Source organism: Tinamus guttatus, unplaced genomic scaffold, assembly GCF_059628265.1.
Source record: "Tinamus guttatus ecotype Peru unplaced genomic scaffold, ASM5962826v1 Tinamus_guttatus_pri_ptg000004l, whole genome shotgun sequence".
Taxonomy (NCBI): domain Eukaryota; kingdom Metazoa; phylum Chordata; class Aves; order Tinamiformes; family Tinamidae; genus Tinamus; species Tinamus guttatus.
In genome coordinates, this window is record NW_028288538.1 from 17,315,491 (window position 1) to 17,333,716 (window position 18,226).

The 18,226-nt window shown below is 42.0% G+C and overlaps 1 protein-coding gene across 1 annotated transcript in view; it reads right to left on the minus strand.

The window, feature by feature from the left end:
• Nucleotides 1-950: 950 nt before the first annotated feature.
• The window catches only part of SCAPER (S-phase cyclin A associated protein in the ER), a 129,650-nt gene continuing 112,374 nt past the window's right edge, over nt 951-18,226 (minus strand). Inside the window, exons 30-32 of the mRNA XM_088520634.1 lie at nt 5,174-5,365; nt 2,451-2,502; nt 951-1,081 (exon numbers count right to left, since the gene is read on the minus strand). Of these exons, the coding sequence (XP_088376760.1) occupies nt 987-1,081; nt 2,451-2,502; nt 5,174-5,365 (339 nt within the window). The 3' untranslated portion in view covers nt 951-986. The remainder of the gene's footprint in view (nt 1,082-2,450; nt 2,503-5,173; nt 5,366-18,226) is intronic.

Consider the following 18,226-nt stretch of genomic DNA (forward strand, 5'->3'; position numbering starts at 1 on the left):
CGGGAGGAGCGCGGGGCGCCGGGCACGGCCCGGAGGGGCTCGTGCCTCCCGCCCGGGCAGGTGGGGCCGGGGCTCCCCGCTCCCTCCCCGCCGCGGGGCCTTGGACTCACCCGCGTCCTGGGCTTGGCGAAGCGCTGCGCGCCGGGCTCCCATTTCAGGCCGCGGGGCTGCGCGGAGCAGCGCTCCGGGCCCCGGCGGCGCCTTCCTCCCTGCTCCGCGGCAGCCCCGGCCGGGCCGCCCTGGGCCTCCCGCCGCTGCTGAGGCGGCGGGCGCCGCGCCGGGGGCTGGCGCTGCCGCCGCGCCGGTTCTGGCCGGTCCGAGCCGGTTGCGTCCGGCCGCGGCGCGGGCGTCACGCGCAGGACAGAAGCGTCGCGGGGCCGCGCGGGCGCTAACGGTTTTAACGGTAGCGGACAGCACACGGGTTGAACGAGCTTTATTAAAGATTTATGGAAACGTAAAAAACGCGCATGGGTTAGAAACCGTCCTAAATCGCCCCCAAAATAAGCTAGGAACGGGCCTTGCACCCGGATCTGACCAATTCCTCAGACTTTTGATCAGAAATAACTCCACACACAGGGCTCGTTCCCTCAAGCGCCTTGCACCCTTGGGGCAGTTGGAGCGCACGGACCTTTGTCACACAGCAGCCGCGCTACGGCCACAATAAGTTATTTTATTACAAGATATATAGAACATTTTTTCTTCTCCTCTTCGCCACCTCCTCTCAGCCGTGTTGCAGCGCAGGCACCACGGTGCAGAGACCACTCTGATCGTGACGTGGGACAAGGGAAGGAAATAAACGCGAATTGCCCAAAATTACAAAACAGAACTCAGAATTATCTACAGTACTTAAGATATAAATAGTGCAAATTACATATATCTACAGAATAAGTGTTTAGGGTATCAAAACTTTTCAGGCTTTCCAAATGGGCGGCTGGCCCAGATCATTCCACTCAAGCGTAGGCGCCCTAAAACCGGTGCGGATGTGCTCATTTTTTCAGGAAGAAATGCCGTGCTTCCTCCCAGGACTGGCGGGGGAACCGGTTGCAGAGCTCCAGATAGTCTTGGGCACTGAAAAATTTCTCTGTTGGAGACAGAACATAAAATTACCACATTATTCCCTCTTAAGATAAGACGGCAGTAAATTATGAGTAATGCACCCGCAGCTGATCCCAGCCCCATTCCCCACTAGAGCGCTCTCAGATCGTGATGTCAGGCCTCCGTGGGGCTTCATTTTGCTAGGGGGTCCAAGGGTCTGAGGAAGCCTCAGGGGATTTGAAGTTATGGGCCCCGTGCTCTGCGCGCTTGCAGGTTTTGCATCCTTGTGCCTTTTGCATCTCGGGCTCGTGCGGCCCAAAGCACCCGCAGCACTGAACAAAGCAGAGCTTTGTCTCCTTTGTTTTTTTGGGGGGGCTCCATCCTTCCTGCTGAAGTGAGATAGATTGATCACAATAATCCTGGATTCTCTCATCGCTATTACCTCGGCTTTTTGCAGCCAGGGTGTGCTTGGAAATGGCACTCACATGTTACTCATCTTTGTTTAAAAGTTCACTCAGTTTGAGTCATGAGAATAAAAAAAGGGAGTTTTCACTCAGGTTGCGTGAGCAGATTCTCACGCCGACACAAGCCTGGAAGGTTTGTGTAATAAACACTGCACGGGGCTGTTTCAAACTAAAAGCTGCAATGTTGATAGTAGAAATCGCCACAGATTTACATTAATTTTACATTTCATAATTTGTTTTTAAGCATCACATTTACGTGTTACACTTAGACCCGCTCATCTTCTACACCCCCCCCCCAAAAAAAAAAAAAAGGCAGCAAAATACAAACTGGTAACTGTGGCACATTTCTACTTGCTATTAGGGAGCAAATGCCTATTCGAGGGACTACTGCACTTTCTATGAGATCCAGACGACTTGTGACCAGATTCCCATCAACACACTTGAATTTCTTGCTTGTTTAACAAGTAATAGCTGTCTTAGCTGAGTAGTTTTCAAATGTTTAGCCTACAGTGGTTAACTGTATTCGACAGAGTATTTGCAATGACTGTGGAAAAAAAGGGGCTCTTCTGCATACGGACACAGTGCTGGATAATCACACCACAGTTTTTCACTAGTTTTTGGCTCCTTGGTACATCGGTATGTCTGTGTGACTGCAGGATGCCGGACCATTTGCCAATATCCTTTGTGAGAGCTAATTAAGAATGTCCATGTACAGTATCATATTTTGAGACAAAGTATCACATTGCATTTAATTAATATTCTGAATTTCTGATACTACTGGAAGTCATATACAAAAAAGTTAAGTTAGAGACCTTCTCCCAATATTTTTTTGCAATTTCCTCTATTCTTTTCATGGTGATACATACGCAGAAATACACACTGAAATAAAATGCCATCTCTACCTGCTTTGTTACCTAATTACTATGTTAATACATTTCAATGGAGACGTACCCCTCTGCTGAGATGGCTGATTATCCGTTTGGCCTGAATTCTGTGCAAAATCCTACAGGAAAGAAAACAAAAAAAAGGCATCAGCTTGTCAGATTTATCTGAGGAATTAATTTTTTTTAAGTCTTTCTATGGTCGTTCAAAAATACTAATACCTTTTAAACTGTTTTGTTTGCTACATCTCATAACAGAATACTGCTAAATTCTGTAACATAGAGAGCATTTTCTTTTTTTTTCTTTTTTTTTTGAGGAATTACCCTTTTTAATACACGCTATAGGAAAAGCAAGGCTTTAATGCTTCCTCAGGAAATAATTTTTTATCGTGGCTTTTAATTTACGATTGCAGCGATGTCTGCATAAAATGCGGAGCGCTTCCGCCTTGCACTGCCGACTCCAAACACGCTCCTTTCGCATCTCCCCCCAGCGCCGGGTTCCTGGGCTCTGCTTCCCGGTGGCCTCGGCGTCCGAGCGCTGCTCTCCTGGGAGCGAGCGCCGCTCCCGCGCCGGCGTGTGTCCCTCCGGATGCTCCGGCGGCGGAGCGCGCTCAGGTGACAGGATTTGGGTGCCCGGTGCGGTGCAGTCGCTGCTCCCGCGGGAGGGCCGGCGGGAGCCCGCACGGCCGCGCGGCGCTCGGCGCAGCCCGGGCAGCGCGCGCCGATACCGCAGAGCAGCCGCGGCGTTCCAGGCTGTAGCTTTTGTTCCAGGATTCACCGAGCACAGAAGGTACTTTATTTCACGTAGGAAATACAATTTAGCAAATCATATATACACTTAGATACTTTTAAAATTTCTCATCTAGAAATAAAAGTAACAGCAATAAAAAGGATGATGCAAACTTCAGACGAGGAAAATAAATCTGTTGATAGGCAGGTATGACATGAAAAGTTGTAAAATCTTGCAATAATTTCCCCTTGATTTATACTGCACACATTTCTTTAAAGTACTGTATTTAACTGGCATATTCTTACACGCCACCAAAAAGTTACATAAACAGGGCTTCTTTTTGCATTCCCTGGCACAGGAAGAATCTCATTTTCTAGTCATGAGCAAACATTTTACAGTCTTCACCAAAACTGCCACTGAAGCAAATAAGAGGTTTGTTTGACAAACAGCAGCGAATTGCAATGCAGAGAGAGAGGCAAGTCACTTGGTGCATCCCGGGTACAATATCTGTGCACATTCAATACATTTTAAAATATATTTTAACATTTTTTGGTTCTTTCCAGAATTATTTTTTGGTGAATGTTGAGTATTAGGGATAAGATTTTAACTTGGGTAGAAAGTTGAAATACCACTGAAGCCAGCAAAGAAACCGTAATTTATACAACATGAGGAACTTCTATATTTTAATACTACACTTTTTTTAGAAGCCTGAAAGAACAGTGTGTGGACTTGGCATCCAAGGTACAAATATACTCCTAACTAGAAATCAAATTATGTTGATCCTTGTAAATACACTTATGCTTAACTATAGCCAACCAGGGATTTAAGTACCAATCTCTCTTTTACAGTAAAGAAAGCAAGGTAAACAGCTCTAATTTTCCAGCTATGGGACAATCCCCCTACACTCATACTTTTTGGCTGAAGGAATAAAAAGATCAAACCATAGCATCTATCTGTAGTAATTTACATTATCTTTTTGCCACTTCTGTTGCTAAATCACAGTCTGTAGTTTTTATATTGGAATATTTCAGTATAAAGTAAAACATGAATTAAAACTCTGTATTCAAATACTACTACATTACAACATGGCAAATATTTTCACATATTTTTAATACAACATTTAATATTTTTAACTATTATTTTAGTATTAAATGGATAAAAAGTAGTAGCACTCAGAAGTTTGATATTACACTAGGACTCCTAGTAAATATTTAGTTCTTGTGCCCTCCCTCCGAAATGCATATTGGACTAGCTGTAAAGCATCAGGAAAAGACATTTCACTAACATGGCTGTATCAACAAGATTAACTTTCAGGTGACTGATTCGGAGTTCTAGCGGCATTAAAAACCCCCAAACTTCGTATTTTGTTTTGTTTTGTTTTTCTTAATAGCACACTATTTAATGAAAACTGCATTTATTCATCTGAAGATAGTCAATAACATGTATGGAAACCATGAGGCATGCACAAAATCTGATAAATAAAGCACAGAATATACATTTTCTCAAAGGGAACAAAAATGCTTTAAATCCTTATTCAAAACAGTATTCCTAACGACCTCCGTGGCTTACTGTCAAAAGCAGAGATTGCAAGATTAGAGCCAAAACATATGTTCTGTGTATTTTCTGCATAAAATATATACATGTCAGTTCTCCCCGTAAATCTGTTGTACACAGTATACAACTGTGCACATATATGTAAACAGATTAATATACAAATTTCAGATATGCTACATGTGAAGTGTTTTTTTTTTTTTTTTTTTTTTTTTTAATAAAGACTTTAAGAATCGTCCTGTAAAGGCAGGACCTACACCAAACCTGACCAGCACAGCCCGTAACTTTAATGAAAACAGGATCCTGCGCGGGACAGCGAGAACCTGGACTACCCTGCAACCTTCCAGCGTCCTAAGATGTTTCAAGTACAGATATAATCTGTGGTTTGAAAAGAACGGCATCGTATCGTAGAGCACTTCAGTGGTGTTTACTTATTTTACTTAAGGCAAATGATTTCCATACACAGGGAGAAGCCGAGAGAAATGGGGGAGCTGCAGTGTGGGAATAGCTACCTGAATGAAGGTGGCGAGCAAAACACAGCTCATCTCCTGCTCCAGGATGAGCTTGTTCTGAGGGTTATTGTAACAGGCGGCTATGAGCGAAGGGAAGAGCACTTTGATTAAGCGAGGATCGCTGAAGTACTGGAACGGCAACTGGCACAGCTTCTGCAGCACCGTGGGGTGACGGCCCGACTGCACAATCACCTGAAAAGGCAAAGGTAACACAATTAACACACGTGATCAATCTAGCTGTTCCCTTCCTGTTAACTGCTGAGAGTCACGCTGCAAATACGAGCCTGGTGAGAATTAAAAATTCATAAATACTTAAAATAACTCTGAGAACATTAAGTCCAAATAACTTCCGCTTTAGTGTGCAAGCATTATTTGTACTACAGAGGAACACAACAAATACACGGCTCTGAAATTTCTTTTCCCTGTACCCCAAAAGACAATAAATGAGTGAGAAACAGATTAATCTGAATGCTGATCATTTCATTTCATCCTTCCATTTAAAAGACAGAGCATTATAGAAAGAGGGACTATGACAATTTACAGATACAAAACAAAAACTAACCCGAACCCCATACCATCTAAACATAAAAGAAAAAAAAAAGACGGAAAGAGATCACCCGGACTGTAAAAACCCCTACGACGCTCCATCATCCTTTACTGGGCAGCTCTCTAGCAATGAGAGGAGCCTGTGTTTCACCGGGACGTCTGCTGCCGTTCGCGGGCACCGAGAAGAAAAGGTGATTGTGAGGCGCCCGGCAAGGAGCTGCGGTAAGCGGAGACTCCGCAAGATCCTCCCATCTGCACTTCTTATCTTAGTTTCTATCAGTGCCATTGACTCTAAAAGGAGAATTGTTTAGATAAATGGGACTGTTGTCATGAAGCAGGCTAAGTTTACAACTGTGTACGTCTGAAGAAGTAAGGCAATGCTATTACTGCACTCCTTGCAAAGGCACTTTTCTGATTTACTTGATATTCCTACAAAGTCTTTGCGATAAACTAAAAAATGCCCAAATCAGATCTGGTCCAAGTAACCTCGATTATACAATTATAATATGAAAGAGCTGCTTGACCCAAAGTTGGCTTTTCGGTATAGAAAGAAGCTCCTATAAGGTTAGGAGCACTGTAAAACTTAAGGTCATGACTGTAAATTGTACTTGGAAAAACACAATTTTACAGGTACACACCCAGACAAGACTGCATTCAAATTAAAACCAGAAGGACAGAAAGGAGCAGTCGAGACCACAGGAACATAAATTACAGGGATTTACAAGTTTTCAAAGCACTTTTAACAATACGTTAAGAACACACTCTCGGTCGATAATGCAGTTCAGTTTAGAAACAAAATCAACAAAGTAATAGTTTGCATTTTTTAGTTCACTAGCCAAAAAGACACTGAAAACCTTTCTGAATACTAGTAGAAATGCCTTAATGCCCTTAAAGCCAGAAGGAATTTTTAAAAGACGGCCAAATATGTGACAGTTACGCATACGTTCAGACATTGTGCTTGTGAGAAAAATACCTACTTCATCAATAAAGCACTTGGATACTTCTGAATTTAATTATCAGCTACAGTTCTGTAAGGAAATGATTGCTGATGGATATGAAGTGCTTTTACAAGTATAGAATTTATCAGAAAAATCTCAAATTGTGTAACCACTATAACAGAAAAGCAATCATTACTGATCTAAAATAACTGCAATCGGTATTTCTGATTCAGGAGAGAACAACAGAATTGTGGTTTCTTTTTAACAGCTACTATAGCTGATAAACAGATACTTGAAAAGCAGTTTCTAGAATACTTTATTTTTCATTCACTGAACTTCCTCTACCTGTTCTAGCAATGCCTGGATAATTAGGGAACGCTTCTCGCCCTAACACTGCCTATAGCCAGGCACCATTCATGGAATCACCGTTTTACTCTATTTTTCTTTTGCAGGGCTGAGTTATCATCATAGCGTCAACATGAAGGATAGGAAGCCTATGTAGCAGAGCTGCTGATTGCCTGGAATCAATTTTAATGATTTTAGCTCATTGTACCAATATGGTTACTAAACCTGATACACTGCATTAGATACTTAGAAAAAAAAATCATGAACTAATTATTCATTGGAAAAAAAGGAAAAATACCCCAGCAGAGTTTGTATTCATCATCAATTTTTGGAGAAAATGAAGCCTAGCACTTGACTTAACAGATGACCAATAAATAAAATAAATTAAAACCTTGTATAAGACTTCTTGATGATGACTTTTTTTTTTTTTTTAATAACAGACACTCCTCTCTTCTTTCTGAATGATCCTGGTACATTTTACATACCTGGAATACTCATTTTATAAAACTCTAATAGAAGTTCAAACCTCCTCACTGAAATGCAGTGAGGAAAAGCTGCTCTTCCTCCTGCCACATACTGGCACCCAGGCACATCTACCTGGAATTAGCTTTTCTTATGTCTCTCTCTCCAGCCTCAGATAATGCTTGTCAAATGTAACAAGATCCTAATTAAATCACTGCATTTCTGTGCAGTCAAGCACTTAAGCCCCTGCTTAACTTTAGATATGTGCCTAGGTCCCAGGGATGTCCATTTGTGCTTATTTGTTTTTGTGACTTGAGACCTCTCTGTCGAAGTCATAAAAGCTTCATTTCTTTTCTACAAAAAAGGCAACTCATACTATTGTTTTCTATATATCATTCAAAAATCAAAAGAAAATGAAGGCACTCCTACAGCTTTACTATTTTTGCCTCAATAGCTGGGTTAACTCGTATGAATCTCACAGAAGAGGCCCCCACTTACCTGCATTATTTTTGGCCCAACAGACGTTAGGAGACTGACCCTGCAACCACACAACCTACTCGCCGTCTCCAGGACCGCTTGTGCCCTGACTGCAGCGCACACGGGTAACAGACAGCAAATGCGGTTCCGAAACGCTGTTTCCTGACCAAGCGCCTGCTCCCGACTGCTTAAAAACCTCCATGACTGATGGGACGACCCGCGAGGCCTCCTTGCTGAGCAGCCCCTTCCCAGGCTGCCTGTCCGTGGTGACCTGTCCCTCCCCGCCGCTCCTGCAGCTCCCACCAACTCCTTCCAGGAGCAGGAGCCGGGCAGCAGTCCCTGCTCCCCACGCTGGGAAGTGCCCTCACGCGCTCCCGAGGGCGGGAGCCATCCCATCTGTTGCACTGATATTTCTGCAGTTGAAAAAGCTGGGGTCCCAATTTCCCAGGTCTCTAGATGGAATCCATTCATTCCTACACAAATGTATTTGGGCCAACATTCACTGCACAAGTCCCTGCTTACTGGTTTGCTGCAATTCTTCTAGCTGTGAAAGGCTGAAGCAGTATAAAAGTCAGTCTTTCAAAACAGGCTGCAGTGACAAAAGCCAGCGATATGCCACCCAGCACTTGAGCAATAAAAAAGACAATCAGTCAAAAAAATTAAAAGCTCCTCGTGGTACAGAGCAGCAATAAAGCTGCGCGGGGAGCTCATCATTTGCCTGGGAGATAAGGCTTCCCCGGGCGCACGGGAGGCGTTCTCGGCTGCAGCCTCGGGGTGGCCGCCGGCAGCCCACGTCCAGGGAGCCCAAAGGGCATCCGAAAGGACGGGAAACACTGATCAAGGGGCTGCTTTCCAATGATACAGATCAGCGATGACACCTCCGATCACCAGTCAGATTGCACCAAGTCCACGTTTAATTTCACAGAAAGAAGCACCTGGCACACCTTTTAACCCAGTGATGGAGCGGATGAACACCCTGTAACGGAGCGATAAAAAAAGGTTTCCCTGAGAAAACTAAAATTTCACTCAGAAATCTGAAGAATGCATGTAAAGTACTGAACAGATATTACACAAATCTAAGTTGAGTTTGTCATTCATATATTACTTAAGGTCTAATATATCCGTATCAGATACACAAGCAGAGATGTGTGCTACTAAATTCCAAGGACTGGCACAAATAGCATCATGAAAATTCACTTTTTTTTAAAAAAACCTAAGTACTAGTATACTGGTGGCCATCCACATTTCTGTTTCCAGGTTGTAATTGCCCAGGTTTTCCATAGGTCAAGAATTTAAAAAAGAGAAATTAAATGAATTTAATTTTTTTCTAGCAACTTCAAAGCAGATTAAGATCACAGATTGTTTTTTAAATGTTCTAAGCACACATTAAATATTACCCGATATTTTATCACAAGTCACAAAAAAGTAGCTGAGTCTTAGATCATGATCTTTGCTGCTTCTTGTGTACTGCAGAAGGTTAGTCCAGGATTACTGGAGAGTGGAAGTGCTGATTTTTAAAGTAATATTTAGTTTAGTTCTACTGATGGATTTAGGTTTCCCTGTTTCACTTGGACATTTGCAGCTCTGGAGAGGCATTACTCATGTCAGTTATTTCTGCCCATACACAACATAAAAACACTGGAATTATCTTTCAAAGAGGCTAATTCATTTTCTGGTCGGGAGGCACAGAAAGCCAGCAGAAAGCTTTTTGTCTCTGCAGAGGCAGAACAAAGAACTAAAAAGCAAGTATTCAACTGATGCAAAAAGCCAGTTCTCAAGCAACCAAACTGGGTTACTCTAGAGAATCCCAGTACTTGGGAGCGACCGCGGCGAGGAAGATGTTGCATTGAGGGCTGCCCTTACACCTGGAAAACCCCAAGCCCAGGAAAGCACAGGGAAGCTTGCCAGGTAATTATATTTGCAGTCTTATTATTTCTCTAGGGCTGCCCACTTCCCCTGCCCTGCAAAATCATAATAAAACAACCTGGTCACAGGGTTACAGGTGAAAAACGAGCCATTGTAAACCCGACAGGGAGCTGTCGAGCAGCAGCCCCCCACGGCGCGTGCCTTTAGCTGGCCCGAGCAGCTCCCCAGTGCCGCAGGCGCATTGGCTAACCAAGACAGTCCATCTCCTGCGACCCACTCACCACAGCGCCGCTGCCAACGGTGATCCCGTTTTCCCGGGACCTCGAAGCTCAGGGCTTGGGGACGCAGCCCGAGCTGGCCGCGGGGACGTGACCGGGCACGCAGGGAGCCCTGCACGGCGGGCCGCTCCGGAACGGGGCCGTGTACTTTACCATCATCAATCTCGTTTCATTTCGGGGAGACTTGCTGAAGACTTTTCCAGACACGTAACGGGAGGATGCGACTGAAGTAACGTCAGGCGCTACCAGAAGTGCCCTGGCGCGGTGCAGCTCGGCTTGAGCCCCTCCTTTCGCTCTGGGGTGCTTGCCCACAATCTCCGTGGGCAGACGTTTCCCAGGCCAACTCAGGTCAAACTGAAATCTTTGCTCACCTCAGAACACAGCTCAGCTGCTCAAGAAAAGCCAAGACGTTAAACTCGGTTTCATCTTTTCAGAAGAGTTTGTCTGAAAATAAATGTATTGCCTTCCATCTCTCCAGCACATTGAAGCTGCAGTCTCGGCCTGGGATGATCAAAAATTGTAAAACTGCACTTGCGTTAATGTTGTTAAGGGTTATCTTAGCTATTACTATTGACTGTGTTGCTTATTATTTCTATTCCTTTTGGTAAGTGCATTAAGAACAGTGCTACAGCCAATAAACGAGCCCATGTCTGACTGCCGCTGCCGAGATGGTGGCCAGCGGAGCACCTGGAAGGGGCCGGTGCCACCAGGGCTGCCAGCAGCCGCCGGACGCCGGCTTGGCAAGGCGGCCGCAGGAACCCAAAGCCGCTTGCTGGCACTCTCTGCGGGCTGTTGCTTTCTTCCGTCTGCAAGAGGAAAAAAAAAAAAAAAGGGAGGAAAAATTGGTTCTTGCTGCTTTAAGGCAACAGAGAAAGGAGGGCTGCCAAGGAGAGAACTGAAATTGGCACTATGACCCCCGCCAAATGCCAAGTTTGGAGCAAAACTTCACTGCGCATGGAAGCACTCCGCTCTCGCGCGACTCCGCGGGACGCTGGCGTGTCCGCGGGCCGGCTGCGGCGCTCAGCAACGTGACCGAGAAGCTGCAGCGCTCTCGTCGTGATGTGAAAAACACAATTATTTTAACATGTGAAGTGGAAACATGGGGAAACGGTCTAATTCAGCAGCTGCATCATCAATTTGTAAAGTTCCAAACTTCCTGAAGCTAAACTGTCCTCAGTTCTTGGAGAGAAAAAAAGCGCTTGTGAAATGATATATTTCATAGCTACTTTGTAACAAACACAGAGATTACCACAGTGAGATGAATTAACTTACTAGAAACACATCTGCCTCAACAAAATTCAATTTCTTATAAAGTAAGTCTTTAAAACTGTCTCTTCTATCATAACTTCTTTCATGTTCAGATGCCACTTTCTTAGAAAACTCACCCTAAAAAGCTAATGGGTCTCAAAGGGGCACCCTGGTTATTGCCACAATCTTGCCGACCCTTGCTCCAAACTTGAGTATGTCCATTATAAACATTTGGATTTTAAAATTGTACTCTTGGTATGGGAACTATTAATGCTCCTTTTCTATTTATTTATCATTTATATAAATTTCAATTCTGATTTGTACAAACAGCTAATAACTTGACTGAACAGGAACTGAAAAGCAGCATTTCCATGGGACCTTCCATCAAACAGTTAAATGCCTTTGTTTGATGTCCGGTTATTTATAACTTTGTAAAAGAAATAACTCTTTATATTAGTAGTCCACAGTTTCTCTTCAAAGTTAGATCTGCATTATTTCTTTGCTTCTATATAAACAAACCCCATACGGATAGCATTTAATCAGCAGAATATGTCACCACTTAGGCTCTTCTTCTGTTTTAAGGTCAAGCTCTTTTCTTTCCATTTTGCAAACTCTGCTATTGGCAAGACTCTGAGCAAAGAATGTCTAAATTCTTCCCAACATTTATCAGGAATCAGAACACCATTTCCATGCAGAAACAATCTTCTAGAAAGGTACATTCAAATTTAAAAACAATAATAAGTCTATTTGAAAAATTCTAGTATTTATTTTCTTAAAATGCCTTGTAAGCTTTCAGAAAGAAGTTTGATAGATAACAGAGTTCACAAATAACATTAGTCTTTCTATAAACCACATGATGAACATTATCCTTTTAGAGTTAGCTTTATAGCTCCAGGACACAGATTTGATGGTGCTACATGCATGCATCATTCAAAGAAAAAGAAATTATCTGAGCACTTTTTTATCCTAAGCCCTTTTATGTTTTAGGATAGGACAGTGATAAATACAGCTAGTGATGTATTTAAAAACGTAAAAAGCATCTATCAAAGGTGATACTAACAGGAAATCTAGCTAAATAAACTCTTTCCATAAAACACTTGAGAAAATGCCACCCAAAGAGATAACTGGCAAGTCAGTCACTTTAGCTAAAAGATAACAAATAGGATATATAGAAATTAATTGCAGCTATAAGTAAATAATGTTAAACAGAGATGGTAAAGGATGAGCTCCAATACAACATGATAAAGCAGGAGAATGGAAACAACGGTAATATGCCTTAAGGCTATTTGTGATTTCAGCGTCCACCTAGCCCTGTACTATAAACCAGTAGCCTGGTCCCCAAACCAGCAAAACTTAGTGAAGACCAAGCTTTAAATATGTGAACATCTGTGGTTGCTCCCATGCTTAGTGTTAAGCACTTGAGTACCTTGCTAGAAACTGAAATACACTGTAACTTCTTAGAAAAAAAATCATGTAGTTTCCAAAATAATAATAGTTTCCAAAATAATTCTAACAGTAGGTTAGACAAATTATTATTACACAAAAAAAGGAACCGAGAAATACACATATTCCATACATTCAAAAAAAAAAAAAAAAAGCTATCATGCGCATCCCAAATCCCTAGCTCTTATTCCAAACCCTGAAATGATCAGAATTGGCTGCTTAGTCCTGTGTTGTTTCTGAAGAATCTCCTTCACATTTAGGAAGGATCATGAACTTTCATATTTCCTATCTCCTTAGGAGTGTATCTTTTACATGTATTGACACATCTACCTCTGCATTACTCCAGTTCTGCCCAGGGCCCCCAGGACTTTGGTGCAAAGGGAATCTGGTAAGATCTGGTACTTCAGAAGGATCAATTTAGGGCCTAGATGTTCAGTTTTCTGACTTTGTATTAGCGCTATGTCCCACATTGCACTTTTTGTGCAATGATTGCTTTTTCAAATGCTCTCGCAGGAGTGCAACAGATGCTCGTGCATCTTTGAATTGGGGTTCCTTCACCATCACTTGCTTTATATGAAGACTACGGGATCACTATGATCCACAGCTCAGCCGAAAACTAGAATCCTACATCTGACCAAAATCAAGATGTAACCAATTAATCAACTGATTCATTTGGAAATAAACTCTCACTGGCATCTAACAAACATTTAAGACACATCAATCTCCAGGTGCCAAGATAACAGAATGAGAATGCAGCACTTGTAGCTGTAGGCTGCCATTTTGGGCTTCATTCTCGCTCTCACTGGCAGAGGCAAAACGTAGCGTTCACTGAAGAGAAGAGCGAGCCCTCAGCCGCCGCGGTGCCAGCAGCTACCAGAGGAGGTTTCTGTGTCCCTGAAAATGTACCTCGTGCTTTCCTCAGCTGACCAGTCAGAATGCCCAGAAGGTAGGGGAAAAGAGATACAGGTAAAATGTAAAAAATGCAGAATCAAAATACCACGGTTTAAACTACAGAAAACCTTTTTGCCTCTCCCTGCACAGTCTCTCTTCTCAAGCAAGCGCTTTCTGTCCCCTCTGAAACCATCTCTGCCACCACCTCATACAGGCCGGGGATTTTTATTACATTTTGTTTTCTGGCTTCTCCCATAAATGTGATGGGTTTGGGAAAATATCTCATCACTGGCTGAGGAGACTGCAAAACACGGAGCCACCCGATATGTTACTGAGCTGGCTGAGAAAAAGCTTACAACCGAAAGCAAGAAAATGTATTTTTCTGCCATGAAAAACATCCTACCGTTTACCCGTAGCGAAGGGCCGTGCAAGACGAGCAAGTTTTTCCACAGCGCTCCCTGCCCAAGATTTAAGGCGCCACATTTTTTTTTCCTTTTCTATTTCGGTATCGCTCGCCCTGGGGGATGTTTTGGCGCCCACGTCGAAGGGCTCCTAAACGGGAGGCAGGACCACGGTGCCCAACGCCTGCCAAACGCGCCGCTCCGTGAGCCTTCCCGGGCGCTTCTGTTCAGCCCGGAGCTCCCCGGCTGCTTTCGGAAAGGTTCAGAGAGCCCATGGGCAACCTCCGCACAAATCCACAGTCCTAAAACCACCTCCTCCGAAAAGGAACTACCAAAATAAGAAGAAAGTGATTGCATTTACTATTTACTTACAAACGTGGGCATTAAATACGCAAAAAAATGGGAATTCTGGAGTGTTTACACTTGCGATGCATTTTTTTCCCCCAAGAATCCCACCTACCAGATCAAAATGGATCCAGTCATAGCACACTCCCCAAAAGTAACATAAATAATGAAAACTTAATGATAGCCTCTACTAAAAACCTCTAAATAACCATTCTGCCAACTCTCTATTTCTGATTTTCACAATCATTATCTCATTTTAAATGTATTTTTCTTTTTCTTGCTCCACACTAGAGGGAACTGACTACGTTTTCAAAATCGGTACAAGCAAAGCACTGTCAAATGTACAGAATAATTTCTTTATACAAGTAAGGCGACTTCTAAAGTCTCTTTGTAATTGCCCTTTATAACCTAAAATATAATTATCATATATATATGTATGTGTATCTGTATATACGTGATATACATACACAAACTTTAAAATTATGTTATTCTGCTTAACATGGAATAAAATGTACTGGTATTTTATGATAGAAATGCTATCTGACATGTGGAAATAATGTAAAAAACATCAGAAAATGAAACTATTTCATTCATCTAAAGAAGCGGAAAAAACTCAGGAGTATGAAACATTTCTCACGGGCCATCTACTGTGTTTTCTTTGTGTTGGGAAAGAGTAATAAATTTCATGAAGTTTTCAAAACTGTGGCTTTCATATTATGCTTCCACTTTTTTAAACAGTATATTTATTATACCTTGACTGTGCTGTGTGATGTTAGATATTTTTAAGACATGAGAAATTCCGCTTCCAAAATACTCTGTCATCTTACTGTTCCTTATTCCTTTAACTGGAACAAAATAGCAAGCCTGAAATGTGTTTTACAATAATTTTTCACACTTAGATAGCATGGATAAATTTTTAGCGAGTGAGTGATACCATTAAGCTTAACTTTGTGAGCTTCTACTTTTAACATATGGATTATAAGATATTAATATTTACATTTTCTATGAATTGACAATAAAAATGCAGTACTTTTCTGCTGGCTTGACTGTCTAGGGAGAAAAGTAAGGAAAGGTTTGGAGGGACAGATAAATTAGCCTTTATTCATTCAAGTGATACAATGGAAGACAACCTTTTGTGGATGAAAGCCCTTCTACAAGGATGTGTGGTTTGCGCATCTGATTTTTTTTCCACTAATATTTGCTACACCAATAAAGTTCCTTACTTCTATCTACAAACCCTATTTTTATAAAGGAAAATATAAACCCAAAATACTTTTCCTAGCTCTTTCACACGAATTTTATGTTCTACACTCTAATATTAATATTTTTCAGTTTGACAGTAGATATTCTCATAGAGCACTCTACGGTGTCAAAGATTTTTTTTTTTTTTAATACATGCCCAATGACATTTGAGCCATGCAACTTCTTCATGCAAAGTCCTGTCATGCAAGGTCTTGAGTTGGAAGAACTGAATTGTGAAGACTTTTCATGTGAAAAATACACTATAACTACAATGAATATGGAAAAGGTTTTATTCCCAATACAGCAATGCTAAGGGAGCCAAATCATCTGTCATTCATGTTAATTTAATTATGAGACCACATTCAATTATCCAATATAATATGCAAATAAAGTGATAGTTGACAGCCCATACTAATTATATTCATTATAATAATTAAACCAAAGCAGAAAGGGAATAAAAATGTAATGAAATAGAATAATATTTTTAATTAACAACAACATTTTAATTAGAAACAGTAATCCTATAGTCTGATAAAGTATGATTAGCTTATTCAAAGACAGGACATTATTTTTATTACAGTTTTGTTTTACATGCCCATCCTTACTATCATGGGACTTGTTTTTTTTTACGCTAATAGATTAAATGGTGGCAAACAAAAAGCGAATCCGTTTTCTTGATCACACTTCCTGCAAAGCAGATGCCCAACCAGGCCAGGCTACGCTGCGGCACGAGTCCAGACCTCCCTGCCTTGCACACTGCGAGCTGAGCAACGCTATAGTAAACAAAAGCTCACGTGCCAATACAAAACAGGCAGCGTCATTTAATTTTGACTAATGGTGCTAAAGCATTTAAAATATTAAAAGAAACACTCTCTGCTTTCTGAAATTTTTAGGTTCATAAGTGATTTATTTCTTCAGTGACAGCAGCTGCCCTAAAAACGCTCTACGACTGTTAAAACAAAATATGAAAAAAGGAAAGGAATATTACTAATATATTATACGTGGGCAGAGTCAGCAAAATCGCAACCGTTTTAAAACAAACAGAGCGAGCACTAGCAAAGCAGGGAGGAATGTGCTCCCCCGGGATGCGCTGTCCTCCGCGGCGCCCCGCGGGATCCGCCGGGGCTGCGGGAGGGAAGGAGCGAGCGGAGCGCGGCCCCGTCCGGGCACCCGCTCCCGTCCCGGCCCCTGCAGCTCCGCGGAAAGAGGAACCGTGCAGCTCCGAGGGCGAAAAGACCTTTCCCTTTTAATTCACTGCTCAACTAAGTGCAGAGAGTTTTACAGGCAGTGCAATAAAAGCGGACAAACCCGTATTACATTAAATGACTGGCGCATGATGCTCCGGGTAGATTTTCTTCTATGAATGTAAAATATTTAGGAAATTGCCCTTTTATTATTTTGACGGCGCAGTGGTAATAACTCATTTAAATCACAGTGCTACTTCAATAAGGTCAATGTTGAGGTTGACAGACTGTTAAATTTCCTTTTCAGAAATCCATCTATTCTCCAAACTGTGAACTACAAAATTTTGAATAATTAATTCTTTACCCCAGTATTTCATTTTGGACATTTTATCTCTACATGTGGCCAAAAAAAGGAACCCCAAAAGGCACACAGAAATCTTGAAACAACTATATGCTATTTTTCTGAGAGTAGACAGGAATGAAAATTTAAAACTAATAATAAGAAATATAAATTTACAGAGGAAAAAAAAACCTGGCTACCAGGCTGCTCTATGAATATCTTGGTTTCATAAGTAGTCTGGTGTATCTATTTTTATTTTGCAACTCCTTCCAGGAGTTCAAGCCTACTGTTCAAAAGCTTTCACTGTGACTCCGATTTTTTATTTTTAGTAGGACTCTGCAGATGATCAACAATGAAAGAAAAAACTTAGAAGCTCTGAACAAGAAGGAAAAATTTAAACCATACATGAGTGAATAGAAAGCACTGCCTTTTTCCAGAAAGGCACCACGTCAATATCGGAAATCACAACACTAACAACACCTGAAAATAATGATCGTCAACAAATTTCATCATCTGCCCTGTAGTAAAAGCAAAAATAGTGTGTTCATGATCTTTCCAACATTTGGCAAGTACCTGAGTGAATGACACTGAAGCTTTACAAAACTTCAGTGATTTGAAACAGCACAATCTCCTCTTGCCTACGAGCACAACCTGAACCCACCGGTGGATGTACAAGCTTCCACACTGATCAGACCTCTCCATCGCCTTTTGTTTGTTAATTCCCATCAAATATTGGAACACAGAAGAACTTTTTTTAAGCAAAAAAACTAAACAGAAACGGCATTTTCCCCATCAAAAGCTTATACAATGGGAATGTGAGAAATTAAATAAGAAGTTACATTTGCCACGGCATCGCTTGAGATGGTGCCACCAAAGCAAGCCACATAAAAGGCTGCTTTTCCTATCTAAAAAGCACTGACATGCTGTGGTTGTTTTAACACAGACCTAAGCTTGTCTCCCAGAGCTGAGGAAGCTATCCTGAAAACCTAGCAAATTAACCCAACCCAGGGGCACATGAGGGAGGGCACAGGAGCTCGAGCGGCAGGG